General features: G+C 37.8%; 2 protein-coding genes across 4 annotated transcripts in view; one reads left to right on the forward strand and one right to left on the reverse strand.

The window, feature by feature from the left end:
- Nucleotides 1-10,452, reverse strand: part of angptl1a (angiopoietin-like 1a) — a 30,745-nt gene extending 20,293 nt beyond the window's left edge. Inside the window, exon 1 of the mRNA XM_055186481.2 lies at nucleotides 10,136-10,452. The gene's annotated coding sequence lies outside the window, so the exon portion shown is untranslated. The remainder of the gene's footprint in view (nucleotides 1-10,135) is intronic.
- Nucleotides 1-15,329, forward strand: part of ralgps2 (Ral GEF with PH domain and SH3 binding motif 2) — a 158,906-nt gene that overhangs the window by 117,389 nt on the left and 26,188 nt on the right. For all 3 annotated transcript variants that reach the window (XM_073855854.1, XM_073855853.1, XM_073855855.1), the window contains 4 exons: nucleotides 13,183-13,320; nucleotides 13,393-13,483; nucleotides 13,565-13,635; nucleotides 14,033-14,167. In XM_073855854.1, coding sequence (XP_073711955.1) covers nucleotides 13,183-13,320; nucleotides 13,393-13,483; nucleotides 13,565-13,635; nucleotides 14,033-14,167 — 435 coding nt within the window. The remainder of the gene's footprint in view (nucleotides 1-13,182; nucleotides 13,321-13,392; nucleotides 13,484-13,564; nucleotides 13,636-14,032; nucleotides 14,168-15,329) is intronic.

The raw sequence follows: 15,329 nt of genomic DNA on the forward strand, positions 1-15,329 counted from the left end.
GCGACCCCCTTAGTAGCATTTAAAGATTTAATAGTATCTGTAGTTTCATGGCTCTACACTACAGGTCTTCATGGGTCCACGTAAATTCGAAAAGCCGAGGTCCGACCCTAGCAGATTCGGGTCTAAAAGTTTCACGTGTCCTTGGACACGGATCAGGTATAATATAAGCGGTCTCGGGTAGGATACTTTGGTAGCACTTTATTTTACAGTACGTGTACTTACCTTGTACATATATGGTAAATAAGTTGTACTTACCGACAAATGGGTGGTACTTACTTTTAGGTATCTACATGGTCATTAACTGGTATCATTACTGTACTTACCAGTGGTAAATGCTTGGTAGTTATTATGTAACTCTAGATAAGTACTGGGTAATAACAGATACATACTTATAGTGTAGGTATACTGTAACTAATGAGAAACATTACTGTACTTACAAATAAATGTACAATTTAAGTATTTAGTACTTACAGGCAAGTTAGGGTAAATGACAGGGATTTATAGTGTACATATATGAAAACTAATATCAAACACTTCTGTACTTACAAATTGTATATATACAATAAGTGTGTACTAGTGAATGTACCCAGACTAATGGACGAGACTAGTAGTTTATGCGTATGATAGTCAATGGTTGGGTTTGTCTGACAGTGACATGTATATGATGCTATATCTTAGGTGTTAGGTTCTATGTAATAACTGTGTAAAAAGCAACACTTTATTTTACAGTCCTGTTTCCATGCAGTTACCATGGATGTACTAGTGAATGTACCCAGTAGTTAATGCATACTTTGTTTAAAGGACAAAGATACTGAGTCTGAGTACCAAAATGGCACATCAGTAATGTTTGTTCTTAGTTATCATATATGTATGGTATAAGTATAACTTACACTTACCTGCAGGTACCACACACTTATCATGTATATACAATTTGTAAGTACAGTAGTGTTTGATATTAGTTAGTTATCATATATGTACACTGTAAATACCTGTCATTTACCCTAACTTGCTTGTAAATACTAAATACTTATATTGTACATTTATTTGTAAGTAGTGTAATGTTTCACGTTAGTTACAGTATACCTACACTATAAGTTTTTATCTGTTATTACCCAGTACTTACCTAGAGTTACATAATAACTACCAAGCATGTACCACTGGTAAGTACAGTAATGATACCAATTCATTACCATGTAGATACCTAAAAGTAAGTACCACACATTTGTCGGTAAGTACAACTTGTTTACCATATATGTACAAGGTAAGTACACATACTGTAAAATAAAGTGTGACCGATAAGGTTCATTTAGCCAGACCTGTCAATCAATTTTGAATACACACTGTAAGCCATTATCTTGGTGTCGTTGTCAGATTCGTGTCCAGTTGGGTTAAAAAAAATTGCACTTGGTCGGGTCAGACTTGGGTCTATTTTTGTCAGGTTTATCTCTGGTCTTTCTTTACAAAAATTTTATGCACGTCGGGTTTGGGTAAAAAGTGATTCGGGTCATTTCAGGTCGGGTACATTTCTTTGGACCCGAGAAGACCTCTACTCTACACTTTCAGATAAATTGTTATGGGGTGGTACCTTCTAAGGTTCATTTTTATACCTTTATGGTATACAACACACTGAAATGTTTTACATTTTGGGCTCCAATATTATACCCTAAGGACCTATTGTGTACCTAAAGGAACAATTTTCTACAGGTTAAAATTTAGAGGTACAAAACCGTTAACTGTGCCTTTAAAGGTACACAATAGATCCTTAAGGTACAGTAATGTACCCCAAAAGGTACCACATTGGTTTATGTTTAGTATACCTGTAAAGGTACAACATGGAACCTTAAGGTAACACCCCAGAGACAAAAAAGGCACAATTTGTTTTCTTTGTGACAGTGTACAAGATGTTATGTCAAACACTGAAATTGCTTGACTATTTATCTTACTATTCTGATCAAACAAATGTGTTATTGTAAAGAGTGCACTAAAAAGCCTGAAATCCTTGTAATTTATTCAACACTCTGAGCCGTCATGGAACATTAAGCATTGCTGCAGTTCTACCCAACTACATTTGAAAACACTTTCAAACAGATATGCATGTCATTTGATAAGGAGCGATAGTGAGAAAACATGGATGTTTTTGTTTTTCCTTGAAAGGGAACACATTTCCCAGTCTTTAAAAAAATATATATCTGAGGGTTCCACATCTGGCTGTCAGACTTTTCCAAGATGACGCCAACCAGCTTAGCAAACACTTATGCTTCGAAAACATCCATCAAGGGAAAGAAAGGGGAACACCATGAGAGATGGTTGGTAGGGAAAGAGCAGAGCATTACGGACAGAGAAGGGAAATCAGATATAGAAGAGAAAAGCAAGGGCCAACTGAAGGACAAGTAGTGCTCAAACTGAGAATGCCGGAGGGGTTTTGACCCTAGGGCAATCTCAACCACCACACACAGTGATCTAGACTACTTTGTCGAGTAATTGTAGTTGTTATTGGTAAAATTACATCGCCTAGTGCCATGATACTTTCCTCCGTGCCTCACCTACTTTTACTGCCCATGAAAGTGTCCTCAGCTGTTAGATTGCTGTGAAATCTCAGAATGCAATGCACTTTTATACTTTAACTACTCTAGGATTCGAACACATCATACTCTTAACACAAAATCCACCACAATTTATTCATTTTGGTTACCCAGGGCATGTTCTTATTTTGGTTAAAATGCTGGACACAACACAGCTATAATCAAAAGCGTCTCGAATAAACAGTCTGAGGAGAGTTCCTGCAGTTTGCCCCGCTGTCGTTCATGACATTTCTACTGTTGGAACAACATCAGAGAAAGGGGATTATAGTAGCATACTCTTTCTCTCATTACCTAAAGTTTAGAAATGTATCCTAAAGGAAAAATTACGTCATATGGACTGAGTTCTCTGCATGTTTGTGATTAGCGGCACGGTTAAGTGTTTCAACCCGGCCTGAGGATCAGAAAACCAAGAAACCTTAACATGACACACTCCGGTTCAATCAGGACAAAAACTCTGCAAATATTAGTACGGTTGCAAGCGAGGAAAGACAAATTGGTTAGAGGAGATTAGACAATATGCCCCAAGTTGTATTTTGTAACCCAGTCCTCCATTTAAAGGACTGTTGGAGGAAATGAACGTTGGCAGAATAGGGACCAGTAGGACATGATGTAATGAATTCATGAAGTGAGAGAGCTGCGTATGTGGGAACTTTAATTCAGTTTGGAGCCCAGCGCTGAAGAGAAGATAGAATGCAGGCTTTCATTGACGGTGGTTTGGACGGCTCCATCCTTGCTGTAGTTCACCACCCACAAGTCACTGTTTTAACCACTTTCAAAACCTCTTGGTAGCTCCATCATTACAAAGTGCTTATAAAGATGGGAGAGTATGTGACCCTGCCCAGCTGAAGTCATTTTTTCATCAATAGAAATTATATATTGTAAAGAAAATTCTGTGAAGATATTGATATCTTTAATATGGACTTTAGGGCTGTGACGATAAATTGTGTGTCCCATTAAAAAGACCTGTCTGAAATCTAATTCCGAATCGCAAGGCTCCAATTCTGTGTTTCATGCGCAGCTTGTGCGTGTACTACAGAGTTTTGGTCAGTAATAAGTCCTTATCAATCTAAAATCATTACGAGTCGGAGTCGTTTATAACGTGCATTTAAAAAAGCAACACTCGTTAAACAAAATCATTCCAAATATTCTTTTTTGTCATGAAAATACCTGAAACATTTAGAAAAACGGCGATATAAATATTCGTATAGACATTTACTGGAATAGCGTTTGTGATGCTACTTCTTCTGTGGCACAAATGGAGTTTCGCACGAGAGCGCCTTCTGGCTTTTGGATGTGCCGTGATTTCACCGTAATTCATTCAAATTCCTTCATTTAGAAAACGCGCATTTGCACGGTTAATCATTACAGCCCTAATGGACTTAGTAAAGCCATGTCAAAGATCAATGTGAAACTAATGGTTGAAATCAAAACTTTGATGCTTGTTATCACAGAATATGATTTTGAGACTTTAGCCTGGATTTCAGACACAGCGTCACACACATTTATGTCAGGAGCAGAACTTTGTCTTTTTCTTTTGTTTGCTTGTGTCACACTCGCTATTGTTATTAACTTTAATGACAATTCTGTCATCATTTACTCATCCTTGTGAACAGGGCCGGAGTGGGACTCATTTTCAGCCCTGGAGTTTCTTGCCTTAGACCGGCCCACTTTAGTTCACGACTGACTATTAAAATAATATCTTTAAACCCTCAGTAGTATAAGTCTGCAGTAGTGCACTGTTCTCTGCAGCCTTGCAATTCACTGTATTTTTCAAATATATAATTTCATATTCCGTGCAAATGCAGTAAAAACAATTATAATTTTTGCCATAATTATGCAGCCCTACCATAAGACCATATATTACTAAAGTAAACTTATTCAAAAACTAAAGGAAACAAATGTGTTTGTATTTTCCTCTATATTTCTATTTCTAAAAAATGGTGAGTCTTGAGATTAACTGTTGGGTTGATAACGTTTGGAAACCCCTGATATACAATACACAAGCAAGATTTATCAAGTATGCATTGGAAACAAATGGAAATAATCTGTATCTTTTTTTTAGTACTTAGATCATGTCTATTGCTAAATAACGTAGGCCTACATTGTGTTAAAAAAAAGAAAACATCATGGATATACTTTTGAAACTAATGAGTTTTGCATCAAATAGATTTTTGTTCCTCTTGCAATAAACGATGAATAATGACTATTAATAGAGAATTCATCTATGACTTGGATAAAAAAAATACGTTTAGAGGCCAGCCCGTTTCTATTAAGACGCGCTCAAGTTTATTTAAAATATAATAGACGCGCGGCCGGCAAGGGCACTCAAAAGACGCGCTCAAGTTTATTTAAAATATAGACGCGCGGCCGGCAAGCGCACTCAAAAGACGTGCTCAAGTTTATTTAAAATATAGACGCGCGGCCGGCAAGCGCACTCAAAAGACGCGCTCAAGTTTATTTAAAATATAATAGACGCGCGGCCGGCAAGCGCACTCAAAAGACGCGCGCAAGTTTATTTTAAATATAGACGCGCGGCCGGCAAGCGCACTCAATATAGACGCGTCTGAAACAAAACTCGTGTTCAAGTAAGCGCGTTGAAAACCAGAAGACAGCGGCACGTCCTGCGTTTCCCATGCGTTTTTAGATGTCAATGCACCCTAATGCAAGAATTCTTCCAATAAGTGGTCGGGACTCGGGACACAATCAACTTGTGCATAAGCGGCGGGGACATCTCTCACCCGCAAATACGTGTCATCCCGGTGGCATGACAACACCGGCCCTCGTGGCCAAAAAAAACAGACCGGCCCACCGGGAATCCTCCCGGTTCTCCCTATGGCCAATCCGGGCCTGCTTGTGAACTTAAAACATTACTTTTTTTGCAGTGTATGGATGTGACATTTTCAGTCAAACATTAAAATATAATTTCTCATAGAATGTATTTATTACCAGTATATTGACATGCATGTCTTATGGATGTGACAAAAAAGGATAATTAAAAGTTTTTGTAAGACAACATACTTTGTACAAATTTTGTTAATTAAAATGCACATACTGGAAACCGCAATACCCAACAATAAGAGACGGCTCTTCAAAGAACATATTTTTTATTTTAATTTAATTTGTGTGCATTTATGAGAAAAAAGCAACATGACTTGGCTAACTATGAAAAATAATTTTAAAAAGTTTGTAAACCTAAGCAGAGACCTTGCACTGGTATTTGGTTTCTGAGATATCTGTATTGTTAAAAACGTTTGATAAAAACTGTATTTTGTATAATGATAGGATGACATTTGCATGGGATTGCTCATCCCGTAAGTGGGACTTGGCATACTCCAAACTGAAAAAGTGCATACTTCATACATAGTTTTATGATTTGTCACTGTATTCCATAATAATAGTGTAAAAAATAGGTTAAAATTTTATCTTTAACTATTTTCACCTTAAGTGTGCTGTTAACAACTGTTGAAAGTTATGAAGTTCAGACCTCTTTGGAAAAGATACTGTGGCAAAGTGATAAGAAACAGTGATGCATCTCAGTGCTGTTCTGGTGTTAAATCGGCACTCGTAAATCATCAAAACAGATTCAGGGATACACTGAAAAAAGTTCAACTTAAAAAAACATTACCTGGTTGCAACCTTGGCAAATAATTTTTTACAGTGAGGGCTGTTGAATGTAGCCGTTTTTATTATGCATTGCGATGCTAATGTTTATGATTGCTGCATCGATGCAAGAAACAAAACAAAAAATCGATTATAAAAAAGCAGTGCTCGTGTGCTTCTCTTTCTTTTTCTCTCTCTCTCTCGTGTTTCTCTTACCGTGCATCTTTGTCACGCGTCTCTCTGTCACATGGAGCTTACACGAGCAGTAAAAAACAATACTTCTAGCCCGTTTGAGTAATTCTAAACTGCAAGATGAAGAAAATACATTTTAGGATGTTCTTCCTCCATTCAGTGAGCGGAAGAGAGATGGAGTTCATGGCAGTTCATGGAGGCACAGCTGGTTAACATGTGAAATGAATGAGTCACTATTTTTGACAACCGACAGCATATACAAATGAGTATGGCTTTATTGAGCACATAGCTGCATTGACAGTTCAGAAAATATAGAAGCAAAGTGCCAACACCAGTCGTGAATCGGGACCCTAATTATTGATTCTGAACCGAATCATGAGGGTCAAAATGATTCACACCTCTACTAACTTTTGTATGTCGTTGGGTAAGTCAAGTCAAGTTAAAACTAATAACTTAACAGCTCAGAAGCTCAATATAGCGTTTTTAACATAGTCATTATACACGCCCCATGCTTTCTACAGCAGTTCTTTTCCTGGTCCCATTACTTCTGCAGATTTGATTGCATTTGCATGAATGTGCTCAAGATAAGTGATCTCCGCTGTGGTAAGTGAAGTAAGCCCCCTGGTGCTAAAGCAACAGTGGCAGATGGTAGGAAATCATTACCTGGTCCTGTCTGTAAAGAAAACTACTGCAATAGTCGAGATTAAAGCCTGCTTTCCTGCAAAACTTTATGGGATTTGCATCTCAGATCTTTGGCCTGGTATTTTTATTGGGCTCTGTTTCAGACGAGAAAACAAGAATGCAGCATTTTGCCGATGAAGGTTTATGCCTATCTGGACTTGTCAGCACATGATTTGAATTGAAGGGTCTCTTGTGCTAAAAATGGAAAAAAATGAAATCTTGAATCTGTGTGTATATCTGCGAAAGGCGAAGGTCATCTCCACATGTTCCCCATTACCTTAGTGCCACAGATGAGAACAAGCAATTCTTTTATATTTGAGGTTGTAGTTGAATAGTGTCCTGTGCGAGAAAAACAAGGTCGGCTGTTATAGCTCCTAGAACTGATGAACTGGTTTAAAAGGCAAAATCGAGCTGACAATGTGTTATGACAATTGCAAAGATCTGATGCAGCATTTCATTCACTCAAGGTCTAAAACGTACCATAGCTTAACACTTCAACACAACACTATTATTTTTTTAGCTGCCCTAGAGGCTTTGACAGTGTACACTCTTAAACAGGACATATCATGAGAATAAGACTTATTTCATGTTTAAGTGCTATAATTGGCTTCCCAGTGCTTCTATCAACCTAGAAATGTGAAAAATATCAACCCAATAACTAAGTTTTGATAAACCATTCTCTGCAAGCATGTGAAAAATAGGTCATTGAAATTTGTCTCCCCCTGTGATGTCAGAAGGGGATAATACTGCCCCTTAATCTGCACTATCCAACCAGGACAGTCTCATTTGCATTTATAAGGGTAGACCCAAAAACTACAAAGTGGCAATTTTAACATGTTATAATAAATTATCTTTATGGTACTTTGAGCTAAAACTTTACATATGTACTCTGAGGACACCAAAGATTTTTTTTGTACATGTTAAAAAAGTCTTGTAAAATGTCCCCTTTAAAAATAAAGGTGCATAAAACGTGCTTCACACCGATGCCCTAGAAGAACCTTTTTTGGTCCCTCAAAGAAACATTTAGTCTTTAAAAAAAAAATTCTTCATACATTTTTATAACCTGAAGAACCTTTTTAACATTAAATAACCTTTTCTGAAACCGAAAGGTGTTTAAGGTGCTTTAAAGAACCATTTAGACAAAAGAAGCACCTTTATTTTTAAGAGTGTATTTTCTTAATGAAATGCTAATGTAGTTGTAAAATAAGTTACTAAATGTTTTTGCTCAGCCAAAATATGAGTATATGTGCCTCAACTGATGCATGTTTGAATTGGGATGTAATGTTAAAAATCAGTTACACATGTAATGTAAAATGTAGCCGTCACAAACACATGTCCAAGTATTTATGCAAGCTCACCTCAATGTTCACAACACACAAACGCCTTTGCCTTATTGGGCCATTTTAGTTTTATAGCCTTTTATAGGCCAAATGCATAAAACGGGGGTCTCCGACCTTTTTTGAGCAAGGGCTACCACAATGGATAATTCTGAAGGGCTACTTTTTTGATATAGTCTTGTTGGGTTTTTTTTACTTGTTGATATGTTTAAAATGTTAATATGCATAAAAGAAGAAAAGTAAATATATAAATATATTCTTAATAAATATTTAAATTGAGGCTATTAATAGAATGTGCTTTGAAGGGCAACTCACAGACTCATGCGGCCAACCATGTTGGAGACCACTGGCATAAAACATAAGATTTTTCAGGTTTCTGTACTATATCATGTATATCCCTAGTGGTACGTGTTTATTTAAGGTCTATCATTAAGTGTAAGAGACAGAAAGACAGAGTAACACAGGAAATTTAAGATCTATCACACGAGCTACAGGTGAACCATGTGCCAACACTTCAGCAAGGAATGTTTTCCGAAGAGTAATGACAGAAATTCATCCAAGAGTGCCTCATTCCTTGTGAGCTTATTTTTTGTGCTTTACGGCTCTCTGCGGACGCATTAATCATAAGAATTTAATCGTTTTACTTTTCAGCCTTTTGGTTGCACTTATCTGTGTAAAGTTGTACGTGATTTGATCTTTGTATTTGCAAAGGATGTGTTCCTACATTCTGTGCACACTGCATAGTGTATCCTTGTTTAAATTTTTTGTAGCCGCTCACACCACAACATTACATTTTTAAGAAGGCAAGTAGAAAACTGCTTTCTTTTACCTATAGATTTATAGAGATATAGACTTCTTCAAGGCTTTCCTTTACTGAATATATTAACAAGACATTTCTAATCATTACAGTTAACCAGTTTGAGCAGCTGGGTATTGGGGAGCTACTGCATAAACTCGGTTTGTGATCAGCCTTCAGAGCACCCGCTGTCCAACCTGTGTGTACGCGTGTAACGGGAGAATTTAGGCATTTCTACATGAGGATGTGGTTAGTGTAAAATGACCTTGTGTCATGGCGGGTTTGTTTTTCTTAAAATAGCATTTTTATGAATAGAGCGCCTTATTCTCTCCACAACAGTACTGGACCCTTAGTGAACCCCATCACCAAAGACAAGAGCTGCAGCCAGATGAACCCCAAGGGAGCATCAGGCGACCGAGAAACGTCTACATAATAATAATAATAATAAAGACTGCAAACCACAGTCCTATAGATATGGCCAAATCCACAAAAGTCTGCTTTCGGTGTGCAAAACAATCCTCATTCTCATTGTCGCTAGCACAGAGGAAATCTCTGTGATGGCAGACAGCTCAAAACAAGCTGAGGGATTAAACCTTAAACAAGCAAACACATCCAGATGCATTTCTGCATGACCACAAAGTGACCCAACTATTTAGGAAAACAAACAAATGAGGAAGAACTCGGAGTAGTTATCTTTGATCTTTGTTTTACTTCCCAGAACTTGGTTATCCTGGAAGAGCAAGATAACAAGTAATCTAACAAATCTAAACTCAAAACAACTTTCTGACTGAACCACTTGGCCCACCGGTGTCCTGACTAGGAGTCATTAGGGCAACATTTAAAGGAATGCTTTCAGGACATGTGCCGCTAAAAAGTGGAAGAACTTTTATCTGCTAAAGGATAGAGGGATTATGAACTAAAACAACTATAAAAAGTAAAACTCGCACCTTTTACCCAGGTGTCCTCTGTCTGTCTTTTGTCAGGATCACTGCTTGTTGCCGTTTGTTTTCCTGGTCCACCTAATCTTGGAGTTTTCCGTGATTCCTCACTCTCCCCAGGGCTTTGTGAAAGTCCTTAAAACTGCATTCATCTCCTGTGTTCCAGGATATTATTAAGACCTCCACTGCACCCCTTTATTTGGGATCCCCGCCTCCCAGTATCCCCGGCGAGCTCCCGTTTGAGCCTTTATGCTGTGCTGTGGAACAGTGACATTGCTCTGGAGCTCCCTGCTGCTTTCTGGATACTCGGGAACTTTCGGACAGCAACTCCAGGATAAGGGGGAGGGAGGGATTAGGATAGGGGATTGGACCGTTTTTCCTCCTTTCTAATAAATTTGGAGGGTAGGGCCTAACTCCTCCTCTGATGTAAAGGGTGCTCAAATTGAGAGAGAATAACTCGACCCCTTCTAAAATTTCACCTCACATCAATCCTCTCATTCTTCGGGATAGGAGGAGGGGAAGAGGACGGTAAAAGGGGGAAGAGGGATCTCTCTGAACCCAGGGAGAATAGGCTTGCGGTCTGTGTGGAGACAGAGGAGCTTCTTTCGCTTACGCCGGAGCAACTCGGGCAGCACCGTTCTTTCCTGCGGTCTGCATTTAGTCACATGCTTTTACCAGTCCTGAGAGGGCAGCGCCGATTAAATTGTTGTTCCCACGCGTGTCTTTCAGGCATTTCTTGAAATTGAGACTGGGGGAACTGAGAAGCATGCGTTTAAACTAAATGCTAAATGACAACAGATTGTCAGATTGTTTATTTCCTTCCCTCTGTTGTCAAACGTAAATTTACGACTCTGGTGCTGTTTGGGTGCTCTCACGAATGTTTGGGTCTTCTGATCCTTTTTATTACGAGCTGATGGTGTCTGTCTGCCCCAACGACAACAGTCATGACAATGTCAACATAATGTAAAGCCAGAAGGTCATTAAGTGGAAACAGAGATGTAGAAAAAAGGTAAAATATTTAAAAAAAAAATAGCCAGTTTACCAACCCTTTTGAGAAACGCATACAGATGACACAATCACTTAGGGATTGCTAACGATTAATCGCGATTTATCTATAGCAGAATAAAAGTTTTTGTTTACATCATTGATGGGACGATTGCCGGTTTCACGATAAACCACGATAAAATGTCCTGACGGTTAGTATTAATCGTTTAAAATTTAATTATCATTACAGCCGTGTTTGATTACCGTGATTTTGGAAACTTACGGTAAATCATGTCCAGCCAGAATCCGTTTGACGCAGGCGCGCACATGCAACATAGTTTTTTGCACAAGGCGGCATTTAATGGATAATGTATTGTATTCATTCACAGTAAACTTATTAGACAGATTTATTATTTTTTTTATCACAGAAATCATTTCAGGGACATGAAATATTAAATTGTGATTTTCAAAAATAAAACTTGTTCAAATGTTTTCAGTGTGTTTATCAGTTCTTTTTAACACTTTCATCTCATTTTAACAAAACAATGATAATATTGATAAACGTGATAACTTTGGTCATTATAATCATGATATGAAAATTTTATACCGTCCCATCCCTATGTGTGTGTGTAAACTGTGTATAATAACTTTGTATAGATAAATATACACGTATGTATATATTTAATAAATGTTTACATGTCTGTATACAGTTGTATATTTATGTATAATTTATATTATATATAAATGTGTTTTTTTTCTCTTAAAATTATACATGCATGTGTGCATAATTATTTATATATACATAAATATTATACACAGTTCAAACACATATATGATGTAAACAAAAACTTTTATTTTGCTATAGATTAATCACGATTAATCGTTAGCCATCCCTAGTGTCACCACAAATTGCCAACTATCATTGAAAATGATTGACTGTGAATGTCTTTGTCTTTCCACATTGTGGTCAAACACGGCTTTTTAAGCAGGAATTTCAGTCTTTTTGGGGTTGCATTATAATTTTATTAGTGATTAAATTAGACTTTTTATTCAGAAAGTGAAAGCTAAGAGAAAGCTATCAGTATGAAAAGCAAAAGACGGTACACAGAAAATTTTGTCTATGCTCGTTCCAGTTACCATTCATTACATTTTGAACATACAGTAGTAAAAGCATCCTGTGTGAGCAAAAACCTCTTCAAGTCCAATTTGACCTTTCAGACTGACACATCAATTGTAACCAGATTCAAGCCATATGAATGTGGTTATGAGGTTTGAGAAAAACAGATTTTTAGTATTAAGTAGTTTTTAGTACATCAGAAAAATCAGATTTTTGCTGAATTTCAGATTAATTGCAACACACAAGATTACTGCATTTTAGCACTTTAGTTAACAAATCATTGTAAGTTATTGTGGGTTTCTGGTTGTTTCTATTTATATAATTGTATCTCCCTGTCTGTGCCCCCCGTCTGTCTCTCTCTCCCCGTCTGTTTTTAATTAGTCTCGTCTCCGGGATAGATTTGTGTGTCTCATTGTCTCTACCTTTTGTTCAAGCCGCCATCCATGATGGTAACTTGTGTTGTTGTTTTTACTGATTGTCAGTGATGCTTTGATCTGTAACTGGTGTCCATAACTTTATAATCATAAATCTTTGCACAAACGCGCTTTGCACTTAGAGTTCAGCTACATTTTGCCAAATGTTTCCACAGAAGCTGGACATCTTTCTTTGTAATGCAGATACTTCCCCCACGTAATGTTCCTCACCAATCCAAATATTTACTCAGTAGGAAATAAGCAGTCTCCTGATGGCTCAGAGAAAGCCTTCCAACTGTACGGAAAGAACAGAACCACAGCCACTGACAATAGTTGCAGGAAGATCTTTTTTTTGCACTTGATGAGTGTGTGTGCGTGCGTGCGTGTGTACATCCTATAATATTTATTCTCTTAGCCAGTTTATATGTGCATAAAGTTTGCTTTTTTCAAATTCTATCACATCAACATTTGAACATAAACAAAGTGGAAAAGCAAGCATTTATCTACCTGTAACTCTCTTTTATCTTGTATTTTATTTACAGGTATCTATCTATCTGATTTAACCTACATTGATTCAGCATATCCCTCCACCGGCAGCATTCTGGAAAACGAGCAGCGCTCAAACCTCATGAACAACATACTGAGAATCATCTCAGACCTGCAGCGATCCTGTGAATATGGTGAGTTTTACAACATTAATGCTTATGTTTACTTGAAATCACTTTTAATGTATTAATTTCTCTGTGTTTCAGATATCCCAGTATTGGTGCATGTGCAGAAGTATCTAAATTCTGTTCGGTACATTGAGGAGCTACAGAAGTTTGTTGAGGATGACAATTATAAGTAAGCAGTGGATGTGTTTATATTAATTATATTAGTGGATGTGTTTTAATGGATTCTTAAACTTGTCTATGTTTGTTCCAGGTTGTCTCTGAAGATTGAGCCACCAGCTACCAGCACACCTCGCACCACTGCCTCTAGAGAAGATCTCACAGGTTCAAAAACACTTATATTTGCATGTATCATAAAACAGATATCTCTGATCAATTCTGTGTAAATCTGAGTTGTGTTAGTCATAGGCATATGCTTTCTTTTTTTGTTTTGTTTCCCGCCTATCAATGAATCCCATTGGTTCAGAATCCCACTTTAAATGCATAGTTATGTTTTGAACATCACATTTGTTTTGATTGGTTGGATTTAGTCACTGTACACAGTTTTTTTCATTTTAACAAACAGAAAAATGTCTTTCGTGTTGTGCTTTGTTGCGACATTATTCAAAGTGTCAATTTATGAATATTACAATTTGTAAAAACATGCTGCAGATTGTTCAAGTGTGCAGCAATCCAAGACGGTTATGAATTATAGTTAACAATTTTTTTTTTTTTGGCCCAGGTCCAGACACATCTGCTTCACCGTTATGTGGACGTCGAGGTAATCTTGCTGAGGGTGCCCTGCCTAAAGTCCCACCCACGCCACCTTCACCCCGAAACCTCATCACCTATGGACACAGGAAGTGCCATAGCCTCGGCTACAAGTGTGTTTCTATCACTCACGACATTGTGTCTTTTATTTTGTCATTGTCAAGTGCGTTTAACAATTAAAGATACCTTTTATTTTATTCCATTCATGTATTAAAGGCGGAGTGCACAATGTTTGAAAGCCAGTGTTGATATTTGAAATCACCTAAACAAACAAGCCCCTACCCCAATAGAATCTGGACCTTCTTTTAAAAGACCCGCCCCACACATACGCAACCCGGCAAGGATGTTGGTTAGTAGACACGCTCCTTACTGCTGATTGGCTATAAGTGTGTTTTGTTAGTCGCCCGACTCCTTTTCCAAAGCGTTTTTCAAACATTGTGCACTCCGCCTTTAAATGAATAGTTCACCCAAATATGAAAATTCTCTCTTAATTTACTCCTAATTTACCCTCATGCCATCCCAGATATATTACTTCCTTTCCTCAGCTGAGCACAAGCAAATGACTGGAGTTTTGATTGTAATGGGTTCTGCACACCAAAACGCCAGGCCGACGCCGACTGCCAGTTTTTTTTAGCCGTGTGCCAGCTTTCTTCAGCTGAGCGCTTTGGTTGCTGTGATGCTTCTGCTTTGTTTATCAGTCGTTGTACGATGTGCCGGTTGATCAATGTGATATTTGTCCCACCCCCTCCTCCACTGTGATTGGATGGCCGTGTGAGAACTGACATTAGCTGCGTTTACATGGACATTTGTTATCGGTTTAAATGTTCAATCTGAATAAAAATGCTCCATGTAAACACCTCAAAGGGCCAAGTCGATTAAAAATCAAATCCACTTGAGAGGGGTGGTTTATACCTTTTGTAATCCGCTCAAAAGAACATCAACACTTGATCAGATGGATAACTGAAACCGGGACGCTCTGCACATGTGCAATCTTCTTTTCTTTGGCAGTTGACAAAACCACTGAAAGGTGCATTTCCGCCACCTGCAGGATGTGTGTGTGGAGCATATGCACATGTGCAATGACATAGAATTGGCGTAATGACGTGTGACGCAAATAACTCGAATTTGTTTTGTTGAGGGAAGTCACATGAAGTGATTGTTTTGTCAATCTTAAAATCTTCATATTCTCCTTCCAATCCCCTTTAAAGTGATACGAGACAGCGTTGTCTGGCCAGTTTATGATTTATACGCTGATCCACAAACGTGTG

This window comes from Misgurnus anguillicaudatus, chromosome 18 (genome assembly GCF_027580225.2).
Source record: "Misgurnus anguillicaudatus chromosome 18, ASM2758022v2, whole genome shotgun sequence".
In the NCBI taxonomy this organism is placed as follows: Eukaryota; Metazoa; Chordata; class Actinopteri; order Cypriniformes; family Cobitidae; genus Misgurnus; species Misgurnus anguillicaudatus.